Genomic DNA, 15,960 nt, shown 5'->3' with positions numbered 1-15,960 from the left:
ATGGCCAATGTCCCCGGGGAGGGCAAAGTCGCCCCCAGGTGAGGACCACGGGCTCAGAGTCTTCCCATGTGGGCAGCAGTAAGTCGAGGATGGTTTCCCCCTTCCAGCGGGGAAAGCTGGGACCCCCAAGTTCCCAGCACTTATGGTTTTGTTCCATTTGTTGAACAATACAAAGAAAACACAGAAAAATCTGAAAGGAACAAAGAAAGTTCACCTATCATTACACAGCGGGTGGCTCTCCTCTCAAAGATTTGGTGCACCTCCTTCTAGTCTTCCTTCCACTCTCGGTAATCCTGCTGGCTGTGATTTATCAGGCACTTCCTCGCCTCCAGCCCCGTCTCATTCAGCCTCCTGACACCCCCCCAACCCCGTGGGATGATACTGTTATTATCTCATTTCCCAGAAGAGAAGACAGAGGCTCCGAGTCCACGTGATGTTACATCACAGGCATTTTCCCCTGTTGTCCTTCGAAAACACTTTCATGCCTATCCCGGCTGCTGGAATATTCCACAAACGCTGCCCATCGCCTGCTTTGTGCCGGGGTCACGCTGGAGGCTGAGTCCTGATCCCTGCCCACAAGCATGCAGCATCCCGGGCCAGGGAGGGGGCTGTGTGCAGAGTCAGTGCAGGAGCCAGAGGCCAAGGCTGACAGCCAGGTGGCGGGGGGCAGAGCCACCTGAGGAGCTCGCCTGACCTCATGGCCAACTGCGTTTGGACCCTGAATCCACACACCACCGTATACACAGCGGTTTCAACTTTTGTGAGCTGCCTCGCGGTGCAGCTGAGCTATCCACGGGGAAATGCATTGGGAAGGGTTGTTCCATAGGAGCTGTGTGTCATTCTGTGTTTGGTCCCCTGCCACCCGTGGGGATTGAGAGCCTCCTGACCATTACTAACCAGTGCCATGTTGGAAAAGGACCACACTCTCTTCAGGGCAATCCCATTCCTGTCCCTGGCTTCAGGTCCCACCGCCCCTTTGCAGTCCCTGGCACAGCAGGACACCAAGGATGGGCACCCAGTGGCTGCTTCCCAGCACCTCCCGTCCTCCACTGTGGATTCACCTCCAGGCTGGACTCCGCTCTGTGGCGGAGGGAAGGTCAGGTCAAGGGTATGGCTTTGAGCTCTGGAGATTTGGGGGGATTTTCCCAGCCCTTCCTCAAGGAGCCAGCTTCTTGCCCTTCCAAGCAAGTCTAAGAGTTTAATCCCAGATCTGTGATTTTTTTTCAAGTTGTGTGGCCTCAGGCAAGTCATGGAACCTCTCTGAACCTCAGTTTGTTTATCTGTAAAACGGGGTTAAAGATAGGACCTACTTCACAGGCTGAGGATGAAATGAGGAAACACAGACAACAAATCCAGCACAGAATAAGCTCACGGTTGGCACCTGGGAGTGAGCGGCTGACATTACTTCTCCTGCCTCTGTAAGGTTAATGGCACCCTTACCATTCACTGTGCCCGGGGCACTTGACTGTGCATAAGTTAGACTGGGAGGCTCGGAGAGGCTACGTGGCAAAGATGATACGTGGCATCATCTTGACTTCTGTCTCCTTCCTGAGCCTTCTAGGGCATGAAAGACCCACAGGACCTGGCTTCGTGAGATTCCCACCTGAGCGGGAAGAACAGGCGAGTGAACAGTGGCCACTCAGTGGCATGAGCAGACACGCAGACACCCATTTTACAGATGGAGAGATGGAGGCCCAGAAGGGAGGAGAACAAACTAGAGTTACCTTTTGGCCAGGCAGTCTAGTCTCTGTCCCAGGGCTCAGGGCAAAGAATCAGGAAGAGGAGGGACAAACAAACGGAGCCCAGAGGCAAGGCTAGATCAACCGTGAGCTCAGAAAATGCCTGGGGGACCCTGGGGGAGCTGAGCCCCAGAGAGAGGTAATGGAAGGAGGTGATGGATCAGAAGCAGGAAGCATGTGTGAGGAGGAATGAGGAGTGACGAGGTCATCTGTCCAGACCATGAAACATTTAGGTCAATGGCCAGCAAATGACAAGACTGGAAATATCTTCTCTCGTCAGGCACCAGGAAGGGAGTCAGTGACGGCGTCTGCGCACAGGAGAAGCCACTGAAGGGAAGGAGGGCTGCATCTAGGCAGGACACGGGTGGGGTGACCCCAGAAACTGTGGTCTCTTCCGGCCTCCCTGGGGCAGATGTCCAAGCCCTCCCCGAACACGCGTGCTCCTTCATCTGAGCCGACCCACAGGCGTGCCCAGGCTCAGGAACCCACTGCCTGCCTGCTTGTTCGTTTGCTTGCACTGGAGTGCGCTTCCCACACAGTGAAACGCATCAGTCAGACGAGAAGAGTTGAGGAGGATCCCGTGTGACCAGCACCCAGACTAAGATCGACAATGTCCCCATCACCCCACAAGCCTCCTTCCAGGCCCTCCTAGATCATCACCCAAAAGGGTGACCACTGAGCTGATTTCTACCACTCTAGATCGGCTTTGCCCATTCTTGGACTTTGTATCATGGAAGCCACATAGCATTCAAATAGCTCTTTGTGTCCGGCCTCTTTAACTCACCGTGTGTTTGAGATTTGTCCCCATCGGCTCATGGATAAACCGCTCGCCCCTTTTTATCCCGAGTAAGGTCCCACTGTTCACGCATCCGTTTACCAGATGACGGATCTTTGGATTGTTTCCTGCTTTGGGGCTACTATGAATAAAGCTGCCATACACATTGCATACAGGTTTCTGTAGGGACACACGTCTTCATTCTTTTGCAGAAATGCCTAGGAAAAGGATTTCGAAGTCTCCCGGATATGCACCTTGGGGAACATGCAACACGGGGAATCCGCGACTAACTTAATAAGAAACCGCCACACTGGTTCCTGCGTGGCTGCGCCCTGCTGCACTCCCGCGAGCCACGTGGGAGTGTTCTGGCTTCTCCCCGGCCTCGTCAGCGCATGGTACCTTGGGCCTCGAATGGTAGTCCCTTCCGGAGCCACGGGGTGACATCTCACAGGGGCTGTCATTGGCTAATGATGTTGAGCATCTCTTCTGCCAGCCTTCTTGACCCTTCCGCCTGGAGATGGACCAGACCGGACCCTGGAGACTCTTCAGGGCCAAAGCCCTTCCCTCCAGCCAACCTGCTCCTTCCACTGATGATGCTCACATAGGACACTCGAGATTTCCATTCGCTTCCCTCCTCCTCACCTGCCAGTGCATCACCAGCTCCTACCCTTCCTGCTTCACAGTTATCTCTCGATCCCCCACCTCTTGTGCCTCCCACGCTGACTCAGGCCTTCTTACCGTCACGCAGCCTTGCCTACCTCCCCCCTCCCCTGCAGCCACTCTGGCTCCTTCCTGCCGCCCCACGCTCAACCATTCTCCCAAAGCCCCCACCCTGCTCTCTACACTGTCCTCAGTCCCTGGAACATTCTCCTCTCTACAACCACCCTCAAAATTTTGCACCTGTCCAGCCTCGAACATTGTCCTGACCCCTCCCCAGCCCACACCCAAGGTCTGGCCACATTGCACATGCTCACAGCCCCCAGCACCCCTCCTTTTGGGCTCTGGGCCCCACCACGATCTTCTATTTTTCTAGGTGATCCTTTGATGAATCTCTAGTTCTCCCTCCAGGCCAGGAGCCCACATGGCATCCCCTGGAGCTAGCATGGTGCCTGGCACAGCATGGACACACCATGATAGCTGAGTTATGTGGCCTGGCTGCGTGGCAGATGGGGCAGGATATAGAGGGCAAGTTTGAGGCACCTCTGCCCAGATCAGCTGCCGGATAAACCACCGCAGGGCTGGCAACCCAGCCCGGGAGACACAAGAGACCTAGAGTAAACTTAGTATGCATCCCCCTCTCCCGCCCCTGTTTCCTGATTTCCTGTCTACCCTCCTTCCTTCCTTGCTGCCAGAGCTGAAGTCAGCAGAGTCTGCTTTCTTAGCAATGCAACCTGCTGGCGCAAGTGATCCAGCCTCCTGAACCTCAGTTTCCCCAGCAGTAAAATGGGATAATAATTACAGTCACATCCCAGGAGGCCTGAGTAGATCATGCAGCTGAAGTGTTCAGCATGGGCCTGGACATGCACTAAATGCCCAGGACATGCTGGCTCTACTCCGCAGCCCTCTCCCACTGCCATCTCTCTTTGTCCTGGACTCCCAGCATTACTGCAACCTGTTCTCGACACTGTCACCTTCGCAAGTATCAGTGCCTTCCCTCAGCCACCAGGAGATGCAAGGGTGATTAATGGGGACTTCCAGAAGTCAGGACAGGTCAGCAGTGGGGAGAGTTTCGGGCACGGCATTCCCCCAGAACCCTGCTGTGACCTTCAGGACAGCACGACATTGTGGTAGGAACAGGGTTTTCTGATTCAGGTCTGGGTTCCAGTCCCAGATCCTATGTGTGACCTGAGATAGGTGACTGCCTCAGTTTCTTCTTCTGTAAAATAAGAAGAATACAAGTCCTCCTTCCCAAGCTGTCTGAGGGGACTCGTGGCCATGTTGATGTTAGTGCTCAGAATATATGTGCCAAATGGAAGAATGGGTGACTCAGGCAGTGAAGTCCAAGGTCGAGGGGAGGTCGGGCAGGAGGAGGGCACAATGGTACGAGGGAGACAGCCTATAGCCATCTCCGAGGGCCAACTGTTGGATTTTTCAGAATTTTGTAAGCCAGTTGTTTCATAAGTTAAATTATAAAAAAAAAAACAAACAACCTCCAATACTCAACATTCATCACTTCCTAATTATTTTACTACATTCTGCTTTTATCTATGTTCTTGAGAGGATTTACCTTTGTTGTATCATTTATTTTATGCCTAGTTGGTGACTCAAAATCAGCCATGGGAGTATTTACACCAACGATGGGTTGGCGAGCACCACAGATCACCGCTTGGGTACAAATCCACCCCAGGGGCCCTCGTTCTGGGTCTGCAGCCCGTCCCTGTTTCTGCAACCCCTGCTACTCCCACACTGGGAAGCTCCAGCTCTCAACAGCTCCAAAAGCTGATGGCGGTCGCCTCCTGGTGGCTGCTTCGAGCACCTGTCATCCCCCAACGCCCACTTCAGTCCCTGGGCCTTTAGGGAAAGCCGCCAAAGGGCTCTGGGGCAGCAGTGTCCTCCAGTGGAGCGGGAAACGTGGGGACCTGCTCCCTGCCCAGAAGGACGAGGTGACATTGCTCAGATGTCCCCCTAGTCCTTCGGCCTTGGTCCCCCGCTCCATGATGTCGAGTCCCCCATCACTTTCTCATCACTTCCAAAGGGCAAGTAAAGCCATGTTTCTCCTAATGCATAATCCCACCTTTTCCAGGGTCAGCTGCCCCGGCCCAGGGTGGACACCCCTCTCCCACCAAAATGCCCTGAACGCCTTCCTTGCGTGTCACACTGGAGAGTTGGGGGCAGGAGCCGACATCCCTCCACTTCTGACTCTGCCCCCAGGGCCTGCCACGTTCCCTCCTGCCAGGCCAGTCTCCCACCCCATCTCCAGCTGCAGCCGATACCTACCGGGACTCAAGCCTGTCTTTGAACTCTCTCTGCAGGCCACACCCTGAAGGGAAGGGATCCACGGCCCCAAGGAGGCCACTGGATGTATTTTTCTAGAAGAGAAACAGTCCACCAAGATGAGCTGTACTCCCCTCCCGGAAGGTAAAACAGAGTGCTTGTCACAGCAGCTCCTTCTCTGGATCCCAGAGTGATGGAGAAGCATCAGGAGGCGAAAGATCCCAGGTCTGAACCCAGGCTCCTGCCACTCTGGCAGCTTTGGCGGGCTGATCCGACCCTTGGGGTCAGCGTGGGTCCAAAGGCAATAACGCAGGCACATGGCGAGCCTAGTTTGAGTAGGGCAGCCAGTGGTCCTGATTTGCTGGGGCTGCGGAGTTTCCCCAATATGGGGCTCCTAGGGCTAAAATCACAACGTCGCACACTACCGGGATGCTTGCCCAATGCTTTAAATCGGGGGTCAGCAAACATAGAGCCTGCCGCCTGCTTGTAAATAGAGTTTTATTTAGAACCTAGCCCACCCCATTCATTCGGGACACACCGTCCAGCACCGCATTTGATCTACGAGGACGGAGGATGGGGTTGAGAAGTTGCAGCTGAGACCACGTGGTCTGCAAAATGTAAAATATTTTTGGTCTGGCCGTTTAAGAAAAGGTTTGCTGGCCCCAGACTTTGTACAGAAACCTTATAGGCTGCAGCTGTGCTCAGCCCTGTGAGGGGTGAGTGTTAAATGGGAGACAGGCCCCCTATAGAAGGCAGAGGTCATGGTGGGTTTCCAGGCAGGATGGCCTTGACGTCTGTCTGAGATTTGAGGGGGTGGGGGACAAATTCTGTAGGCCAGAACTAGGTCACGGGTGAGTTGAATAAAGTAGATTCAGGGAACAGCCTCCGTGTCCCCATGACAGCCTAAAACCTTCCCCAGCTGCCCAAGGATGTACCAACATGTCCCAGTGTCCGAGAGACAATGCTGAAGTCAACTTTAGGCCCGGACAGGGGGCTTCCTGGAGGGGGCTGGGTTGAACAGCAAAGGACCAATCCCCACCAGAAGGAGGCACCCTGATACCCTGAGACATTCAGGCATCATTTGTTCATCAAATATTTATTAAAGGCCTGTGCTGTACCAGGCTCTGGGCTGGGGAGTGGGCCACGTCAGTGAACAAGACAGAGCCCTCCCTAAAATGTGGGCACAGGGGCAGACGAGAGAGGGGTTCCTCTGTCCCCCGAAGGAAGCTCGTTGGTCCACACAGCCTCAAAGAACCCTCTCAAAGTACACCCCAGACCTCGGGCCAGGATCTCACCCTGGGCTCCCTGGGTTGACGCCCAAGAAAAGCCAAGCTGTCCTCAAGTGCAGGGGTGATTGCGAAAGGCCTCCGGAACCCGGCACCCCTCCCCCAAATGCCCATTCCTGTACGGTGACCAGCGCAGCCAGAAGACTCTGGGTCTTTCCTGGGTGCCAGGGGAGGAGACCTCAGTGGTTGGAGGCATTAGAGGGAGCCCAGACAGGTGGGAGGCAGGGAGGTGGAGGGACCTCTCCAGCCTCCACTGGAGGCAGGAGGGAGACCAAAGTGGCTTGCTCACCAGTCCTGCTTTGGCTACAGGAGTCCAGCCCCTTTCAGGCCTGTGGGGCAACCCTGTCCTAAAGGTCCCCATCCCTGGGGGCCCCAGGGAAACCCAGACCATGGAACAGAGCCTGGGTGCTCAGTGGTGTCCCGGTGGGCCCTGGAGGGAGTGAGGAAGCCAGGGTCCTGCTCAGGTGGACGAACGGAGGGGTTAAGGGAGGAAGCTCTGCAAGGTGAGGTCGTCCCCATCTCGGCCCTCCCCAGGCTCCGCCTTTTGGCCCTGGCTCTTGGCATGGGGCAGGCCCCCATTGGCCGTGGCAGGGGGCACCTCGCCCCCCTCAGGCAGCAGGGATGAGATGCAGACCATCTCGGTGGGGGAATAATTGCGCACGGGGTACATGTGATTCTTGCGGGACAGGCGGACGGCCAGCACCACGGTGCACACGAGAAAGGTTGTGGCTACCAGGGCCAAGATGAGGATGGCCAGTAGGCACTGCTTCACAGGGATGCGGTCCGGGGCCCCCGTGGGGATGGGGGCCACGGAGCTCTGTGGGGAGAGACGCTGCCTGTTTTTCCATTGTTTGGTGAGGACAGCAGACAAATTGCCCGCTGCCACAGTGGTGCTGTTTTGAGGATCAGAGGTCACAAGAGGGACGGTGGTTAGGCGCCCTATGGTGGTGGCTGGATCTGCAGACAGGGGCTCTGTGGCAGTGGGCTCCGTGGACAGGGTCTCCATGACAGTAGACTTCACGGATGGGGCCTCTGTGGCAGTAGGCTCCGTGGACAGGGCATCTGTGGCTTCTGGCCCCGTGGACAGCATCTCCATGACAGTAGACTCCATGGACGGGGTCTTTGTGGCAGTAGGCTCCGTGGACAGGGCATCCGTGGCTTCTGGCCCTGTGGACAGGGTCTCCACGACAGTAGACTTCATGGACGGGGTCTCTGTGTCCACAGGTTGCGTGGTCAGTGCCTCTGTGGCTGCTGGCTCTGTGGACAGGGCCTCAGTAGTGGCCCGCTCTGTAGACAGAGCCCCCTCTGTGGATGGGGCCTCTGTGATGAGAGGTAATGTAGTGGCCTGTTCTTTGGTCAGTGGGTTCAGTGTGACAGGAATGCCTTGTGTGGCCACTTCCATGCTCAGATTCCCCAGGGTCACCCCTCCTGCATCCAGGCTAGCCGACTCCCCTGTGGCCACCTCCAGAGTGTCTGGCTCAGGATTTCCATGCCCCAATATTGCCAACTCCGCCAGAAGTTTTGGGGTCAGGGCCAAAGACCCAGGGTTATCTGTAAGCGTTTCTGGAGGGCCTGTGCCTTCTGTAACATAGTCATACGAGTCCTCTTCCTGGTCCTCATCCACCTGTCTCCGGCCCCGGGTGAGCAGGGCATCCGGGGCCTCCTGGGTTCCATTCTTCCCTATCCCCCACAGCTGGAGGCTGCTGTCAGGGCCCAGCAAAATCAGAAGAAGGAGGACTTGCAGAGACATGGCACCTGGGGGGAGACACGGACAGAGGGACATCAGGACAGACTCACCCCTGGGCTTGCCAAGGCCCCTCTACTGCGATGACGGACAGCCAGAGCCAAGAGTAGGTCTGATGGGGCAGGCACCTAGCGTCAAGCATCCGCAGGACCCAGCGCATGCCGGGTACACAGGGGCTCCCCTGCAAAGAGCAACTATCATTATTTAGCGACATCCATATGTCCCTCCAGAGGGCCCCGCCACTCTCCTCTATGGTGCCTAGAAATTTTACCTCCCTACCCTTGGTAATTCAAACTGCAAAACTGTAGGCAAGATAGTCCACTGAGCTATAGAAAGAAACTCTCAGAGATTCTCATTAGACAGTTATGTCAACCCTTGTGATTTCTAGTTTTGCACACATTCATCACCTATCATGAGCCCAGTAGTGCCTGCTTACAATTCATGGATAGAGCCATGTACATATATTGTCCACGGATGGGGTCCACAAGCCAGCGAGTCTGGAGACCATGGGTCAACAAGATGAAGCTCCTTGTTTGGGCCTTTGGGGCCTTTTGGAGTCTGCTCTTGACCTGTGTCTCCACATCCCTCTCTCCTACTTTCCTTCGAATTGGCTCCCACCCTACACAGGGCTGGCCTGTCCTTCAGATTCTCAGTTTTTCCCATCCTCTCTCAGTGTCTCTGTTTGGTTTTGTCCTCATTTCCACAACTGGGATGACGGTACCTACCTCATAGTTTATTGTGAGGTCGAAACAGGCAATGCCTACGAACGAAGCCCTTAGTACTTCGTTCCTATCGCAAGCTCCAGCAAAGGGCAGCTACTTGGGCTCCATCAGTAAGCCTCTCCTGTAAATCTGTAAGGGCCCAGAGCCATCAACTGTACCATTTGGGGCCAGGAGAAAACTCCCATCTCTTCAGAACGGTCCTGCCCTCCGGGAGCTGACAGTCACCTCACTTGCCTGGGGGCCCATTCTCCTGGAACCCTTCTGCCCCCTGACCAGCAGCCAGAAAGGAGAGTGCCTCTCCTTTCAACCCTCTCCTTGGTCTTTCTTCCTGGCATTGTGAACACCTGTGCTCTCCTCATGCTCCCCCTGCACTGGTGGGTTGTTTGCGGGATTCAGAATCATGCACTTGAAGAACCTGTGGGGAGTGACAGCTGTGTTCTGGGCCAGGACTGAGGTATTCCTGGTTTTCTTGGACATTATACCCTCAGCAGGGCACAATCCCAAGCACTGTCTGGAGCAGAGCCTTGGTCGTTTCCAATATTTCCCTTGTACCTCACATAATTTAGAGCAAACCAGTTGTTCTTCCTCCTTTGAGTGACTATAGCTTACTCGTAGGTTCCATAGCTTCCAGGCTCAACCTGATCTCCTTCACCTGTTAGTTGATGTTGGTTTCTAAAATGTCACTCTTGGGGCGCCTGGGTGGCTCAGTGGGTTAAAGCCTCTGCCTTCGGCTCAGGTCATGATCTCAGGGTCCTGGGATTGAGCCCCATACTGGGCTCTCTGCTCAGCGGGGAGCCTGTTTCACCCCACCCCCGCCTGCCTCTCTGCATACTTGTGATCTCTGTAAATAAATAAATAAAATATTTTAAAAAAATAAAACTAAAATGTCATTCTGATCATGTCTTAAAATAATTCCTTAAACCAAACTTAAGGATACTGGCCCCAGACACATCAGGCCTTCACAACTGTTTTCATTTTACTGAGGAGGGATAAGGCTCAGACAGGTAAAGCAGCTTGCCCAAAGGCACACAGCTGGTAAGTGGCAGAGATCAGACTGGGGCCCAGGGAAGGTTCAGGAGGCTCTGTGGAGAAACCTGACCTAGCTGAAGGGGGCAGAAGGAGCAACGGCTTGGAAGAGACCTTAGCTGGCTGGTTTTGGTTTCTGTGGCTGGGACTGGGGACCCAGTTGAGAGAAGAAAGGCAGGGTAAGAATAAGAAGGACCTTGGGGCAGCTGGGTGGCTCAGTCGGTTAGGCATCCGACTCTTGATTTTGGCTCAGGTCATGATCTCAGGGTCATGGGATCAAGCTCCCGGTCAGCTTAGTGCTCCACATGGAGTCTCCTTGAGATTCTCTCTCCCCTTCTCCCCCTGCCCTTCCCACCTCAATAAACAAATAAATCTTGAAGAAGAAGAAGGAGAAGAGGAAGAAGAAGAAGAGGAAGAAGAAGGACCTTGAAGGCCATCTCATCCAGAAAGTTCTGTCCCATATGAACTAGGTGCTATGACTGAGACACAGACCATGTGGTCAGACAAAAACATGTTCAGATCCCAATGCTGTTCCTTCTAAGCTGTATGACCTTGAATTTCTGAGCCTTGGTTTTCTCATCTGTAAAATGGGGATACAGATCTTCATCTATCTCATTGAGCTATTAAGGGAAGGATGGACTCAGATGATGGACTCCAAAGCTCCAGGCTTGCAGTAGGGGCTTAATAAATGTATCCCTCCCCCACACACATGCGCATGAACATTTTTTGCCTCCCAACCCGCCTTTAGGAGGCGAGTGTCTGCGCAGGGGTGGAGTTCCTGCTTGGGGGTAATCTCGGGGGTTATCTCTTTGCTTGTGGAGGAGGCAGGGTGAACTTTAGGATCCGTATTTCAAAATTACCAAGACTTGTACCCACCACCCCCACTTGGCAGTTCTCGGTTCCTGGAAGGCAGAGCCCTCAGCCACTTCCTGGAAGCAGACAGGGTGGGGACAAAAACAAAAGGCTCCACCCCCGGTTCCTGGGCGGAGGATGCACCTTGATGAGTCAGGACCCAACTTTCTGCAGCCCAGAGGCGGGGAGGAAGGCGTGGAAGGAGCGGCTACCCTCTCCCTGTGCCCATCCCCACCATGCCCAGCATGCACAGGCAGCTTGGAGGGGAGACCACTCAGCAGCTGTGTAACCCTAGCAGGTTGCCTCAGTTTCCCTAACTGTAAAATAGGCAATCTGGCTTGAAAGAATACACCTGGATGGCTCAGTCGGTTAAGCCTCTGCCTTTGGCTCAGGTCATGATCCCAGGGTTCTGGGATCGAGTCCTGCATCAGGCTCCTTGCTCCGCAGGGAGCCTGCTTCTCTCTCTGCCTCTGCCTGCCACTCTGCCTGCTTATGCGCACGCTCACGCGCACTCTCTCTCGCTCTCTCTCTCTCTCTCTGACAAATAAATAAATAAATAAATAAAAAAGAATGGATCTGAGAATCAGATAGCATGCTGCAGGGAAGGTCTCTGATATCTGGCATCCAGTAGGGGTGTTTTACCGGGGGACCCTCTTCGGGGCTGCAGACAGAGATGCAGAAGAAAGAGAAAGCTCAGGGTCAGGGAAGGTGTGGCCGTGGTGGCCTCCCTACCTCCCCCAGGGGCAGTGAGAGATGCCATGGGGTCCTGCAGGAGAGCAGAGAGCGCCGTGTGTGTGGAGATAAGACAGGGCACACCAGGAAAGCCCCATTGCCCAGTCCAGGTCTATTTGGGGGCGACAACCTCGTCCAGGGTGTTCCTGCTGTTAGTGCTCAAAACCTCTCATCCCCTATCCCTCGTCCTATTGCCTGGGTCCCAGGCGAGCTGGGCTGGCTGGTCACCTCAGCCTGGTGCCTGCCACTCCATGGGCTTCAAGGGAGAGGGACTACAGGGACCACGAACACCACAGCCATGAGCCAGGCTGCAGCTGGGCAGGCATCGGCTCATTCGACAGGAAGAAAATCCAGCTCCCGGGGTTACTGGGGCTCTGAGGGGGCTGTGCAGGTGGCAAGGAGAGGGGCGGAGTGTGAGCACTGTGTCTGGCAAGTAAGATCCTGACTTTAATATTTGCTAAGATCAATGTATTGTCATATAATGAGAACGGCGTATCAGAAAGCTGGACCATTCCACACCAGCACTGGGTGCTACGATTCCCATTACACAGATGAGGACAGCAAGGCTCAAAAGACTGAAGGCAATTCCTCAGAGTGGTGAAGCCCTCCCCTTACACCTTTCTCCCTCCAGAGGGAGGAAAACGGTCACTTACCACAGGAGAGGGGCTCTGAGAGAGGGGCAAAGAGCTGCTCCGTCCTGTCTTCCTGCTTATCTAGCGGAGTAGGTCAGATATGGCCCATTTCCTGTCTTTTACCCTAAAACCAGGTTGCTTTGCTGGGGCCCCACCCAGGCTGTGGAGGGGCATGCTGCTGGCAGGGGCAGCGGAGGGGGTGGGGGGCCATGCCCTGCTCCAGACACGGCTGCGGGCGGCACCCCCAGCGCTGCTCGGGAAAGACACCATGGCAATTCCAAGAAGCTTGGGACTTCACAGTCAGAATCCTGGATCCCGGGAATCCCTGCACTCAGGAGTTTGGAAGCTTGGGACTGGAAAGACAGAGCATCTCAGGGTGTGGATTGAACAGCAGGCCGAGAGAAGGGGAGGCTCCAGATCAGCAAGTAGGTCAACCGAGCCCCAGGTGTCCCCCACTCCTTCCACCCCCCGCTGACCCCAGGGCAGTTCTCAGTCCTGGCAGCCAGGACAGGCCCTGGCCCAACTCAGGATCAGGTCCAGCATCAAACCAGATCAAGGTTCAGCTCTGGCATGCACAAGCTGTGTGACCTTGAGCAACTGAACTCACCTCTCTGAGCCCCAGGTCCCATGTCTGGAACACAAGGACAATGATAGCATGTACACGTTGTGGGGTGGCTGTGGGTTGAAGTGAGCTGGTTCAGGTTGAGTGTTTAGCACACAGTAAGTGCTCCATAATGGCAAGCTGTTGTCTCTGTCATTCTGCATTCAGGGCCATAGCCTGGAAAAAATCCCACCCTGGAATAGCTTTGACGTACCTCTGATCTTGTCTGACAGTGAGGGCTGGGATAGGGAGCCCTAGAAAACTGTCTCTACACCAAACCCCAGGCCATCCCCGGCTTGCAAATCACAGGAATCAAGTGTAGACCATGTTCCAGGGACTGATCTAAGAGCTATGCATGAATCACTGGCTCACTCAGGCCCTAGCACCTCCTCTACTAACTGCATGTGAAAGATGCAAGAGAGAAACCGAGACCCACTTGGCACCTAGAGTCATGCACCCAGTAGGAGAGGGCTCAGCAACTTGCCCCTGGCTGTTCTCATTCCAGATCCAACTCACAGTCACAGCTAGTTCTCCAGAGCTGAGCAAATGACGCCTCCTCCAAGAAGCCAACCTGGATTGCTCAGGCACAGTTAACCGTTCCCATTGTTTAAATCGTTAAAATGTTGTTTACTGTCTGACACTCCATACCCATTGACCCATAAACTTCAAGAGAATGGGAACCACTGATGTCCTGCTGCTCACGCCCCATGCTCAGGGCTTAGCAGACAGGCAGGCACTTAGTCGGTGTTGTGACATTTGCCCAGTGGGGCACAGGCACAGTGCTGCCTCACCACCGCCCCCACCAGACTGCAAGCTTTCGGAGGACAGGGTCTCCACCGGGTCCCCAGCACTGGCAGGCCTGGCCTCCTGGGGGCTCACCAAAGGCCCATTGCAGGAGGTGACTCGGGAATGGGATAGAGGCAACCAGCATGTGTGTTCTTGCACTGGGCTTGCCGTCCTGCCCTTCCCGACTTTTCTCATCGTCGCCACTGACCCCATCAAGGAGCCCTTTCTGGCTGCTTTTTTACCTAATTACCACCCATCTCCATAAACTGATACCGCAGATACGCCTGTTTACTGTTCCATAGCTCTGTGCAGGAATACAGGGCACAGTGATGGCTAAGATTTGTTCTGCTCCCTGCACCCACCAAAGCAAAACAAAACAAAACCAACTTTTACCGTCCGGACCCTGAATTCGGCAGCCTAGCATAGAGGAAGCAAGGTATTTTGCACAAATGAATTCAAAGAGACCCAAACTTGGTTTTAGTTTACCAACTGAGGATTGTCTGAAGAACTGTGTATGGACAGGCAGATGGACCAGCACACAGACGCACGGACACACTCCAGCCATCCTCTCTCCTTCTAGCCTGAGCCCCAGGTCCCACTGCTGTCCTCTCATTCAAGCTCAGCAAAGGAGACCAAGAGACCACGGCTGGGGTCACCCTGGGCTCCACGAGGGTCCTGCGGCTAGATGGGGGTGGGCAGCGAGTCCAAGGCCAGCCATCTCCCAGCCAGGCCACGCTGGGTGGCTGCTTCTCCCCTTTGAGCCTCAATTTTCTCATCAGCAAAAGGGAGGCACAGCATTCCTGGATGACTGCCCGGCCCCTCGGAAGACACCGCTCCTGCCTGGCGAAGCTTCCCGGGAGGCGCACAGCCTGGCGGCCCAGTCCCTTCCGCCGTCCGGGCTTCAATCTCCCCTGGCCACTGGCCAAGCCTGGTGAGGGAAGCATCTACCATTTCGGGTGCGGCCCGGCAAGCCCCAGAGGAAGCGGCTGAAGGGCCTGGGGCCAGGAGGGTCACCTCCTGAGCTCCCTGCCCACCCAGAGACCTGGTCTCAGGGGGCTGGAAGTCCGAGATGGGAAAAGAAGAAAACAAGAGGGTCAGGAAGGAGGAAGAGAATTACAGGCGACCGGAGCCCTGATCATTGTTTATGTATTCTAATCATGATTATTTTCTCTTTCGCTAGCAATATTAGTTAGTATCCTAATTCTAGCATTTTCATGATTTGCTACAGACTAGTGTTATCTTCTCAACTTTATAAAAAGCATGAAAAACATGACTTTGGAGATAATATTGTTATGGACCCATAGCCTAAGAGGCCTCAGGATACAGCCTGCCCCTGCCCTCCCCTTTTCTGGAATTGCCCAGATCCACACCTACCTCTGCTCTGAGCCAATCCCCTCACTTCCCTGTGCCTTGCATGAAAGCAGGGCTCGTATGATTTTTAGGGACATGTTCCTGATTTCTGTGATTTTTTTCAAATTTAGAAACCCTCCCCCTCCCTCAAGCCAACTGGTGCTGGCAAGTCTGATGGGAGGGTAGGACGGAAGTGGAGGGAGGCAGCAGGATCCAGAAGACACAGCGGAATAAGGCCATGACCTTGATCCTGAGCCCCGGGGCTCTGGTTCAGAGCTCAGGCCCTGCCCCGGGCTGGGGCTGCCCGCTGCTGTCAGGTGGGCCTGCTGGTCCCAGGCTACCGCCCTCCCCAACCGCTTCCTGTGGGTGGGTGAGCGGGCACTTACCTTGCTCAGCAGAGCATGGGACAGCTGCCTCGAGCGCCCAGAAGAAGCGACTTCTCTGCTGTAGCAACTCGGGACAGAGCCCACACAGCCAGAGTACTGCTGTGGCACCCCGGCCGTGGTCCCGGACCCCGCCAACACTCAACGGTCTGTGTGAAAGAAGGAAGCGAGAATGTGGTTACTCAGACAGGGCCACGTGACGGCCCACACCCCCTTGTTTGTGACAGCTTTGGTGGCAGTGTGGATTGAGACTGGGTGGGTAGTAGAAGACCGGGACCTGCCGAGCCCTCTTGGGTTCCGGTAACCACGCACATGCTGAAAACCACATGGAAGCTTTCCTGGGGAGGGCTGCTTGAGAGGCACAACCCCGCGGTGATGGAAGAGGGGTGAGGAGGGCC

General features: G+C 55.0%; 1 protein-coding gene across 1 annotated transcript; it reads right to left on the bottom strand.

Moving 5' to 3' along the window:
* Positions 1-6,651: 6,651 nt before the first annotated feature.
* On the bottom strand, positions 6,652-15,642 carry SELPLG (selectin P ligand). The gene is made up of 2 exons (XM_032847411.1): positions 15,566-15,642; positions 6,652-8,489 (listed from the first exon to the last, which is right to left on the bottom strand). Exon 2 carries the CDS (start codon positions 8,482-8,484, stop codon positions 7,216-7,218), a length of 1,269 nt encoding a protein of 422 aa, XP_032703302.1. The 5' UTR covers positions 8,485-8,489; positions 15,566-15,642; the 3' UTR covers positions 6,652-7,215.
* Positions 15,643-15,960: the final 318 nt, after the last annotated feature.

Source organism: Lontra canadensis, unplaced genomic scaffold, assembly GCF_010015895.1.
Source record: "Lontra canadensis isolate GAN:19392208 unplaced genomic scaffold, GSC_riverotter_1.0 scaffold187, whole genome shotgun sequence".
NCBI lineage: Eukaryota > Metazoa > Chordata > Mammalia > Carnivora > Mustelidae > Lontra > Lontra canadensis.
The sequence above is the reverse complement of the archived record's forward strand: the minus strand, read 5'-3'. Positions and strand labels throughout refer to the sequence as shown.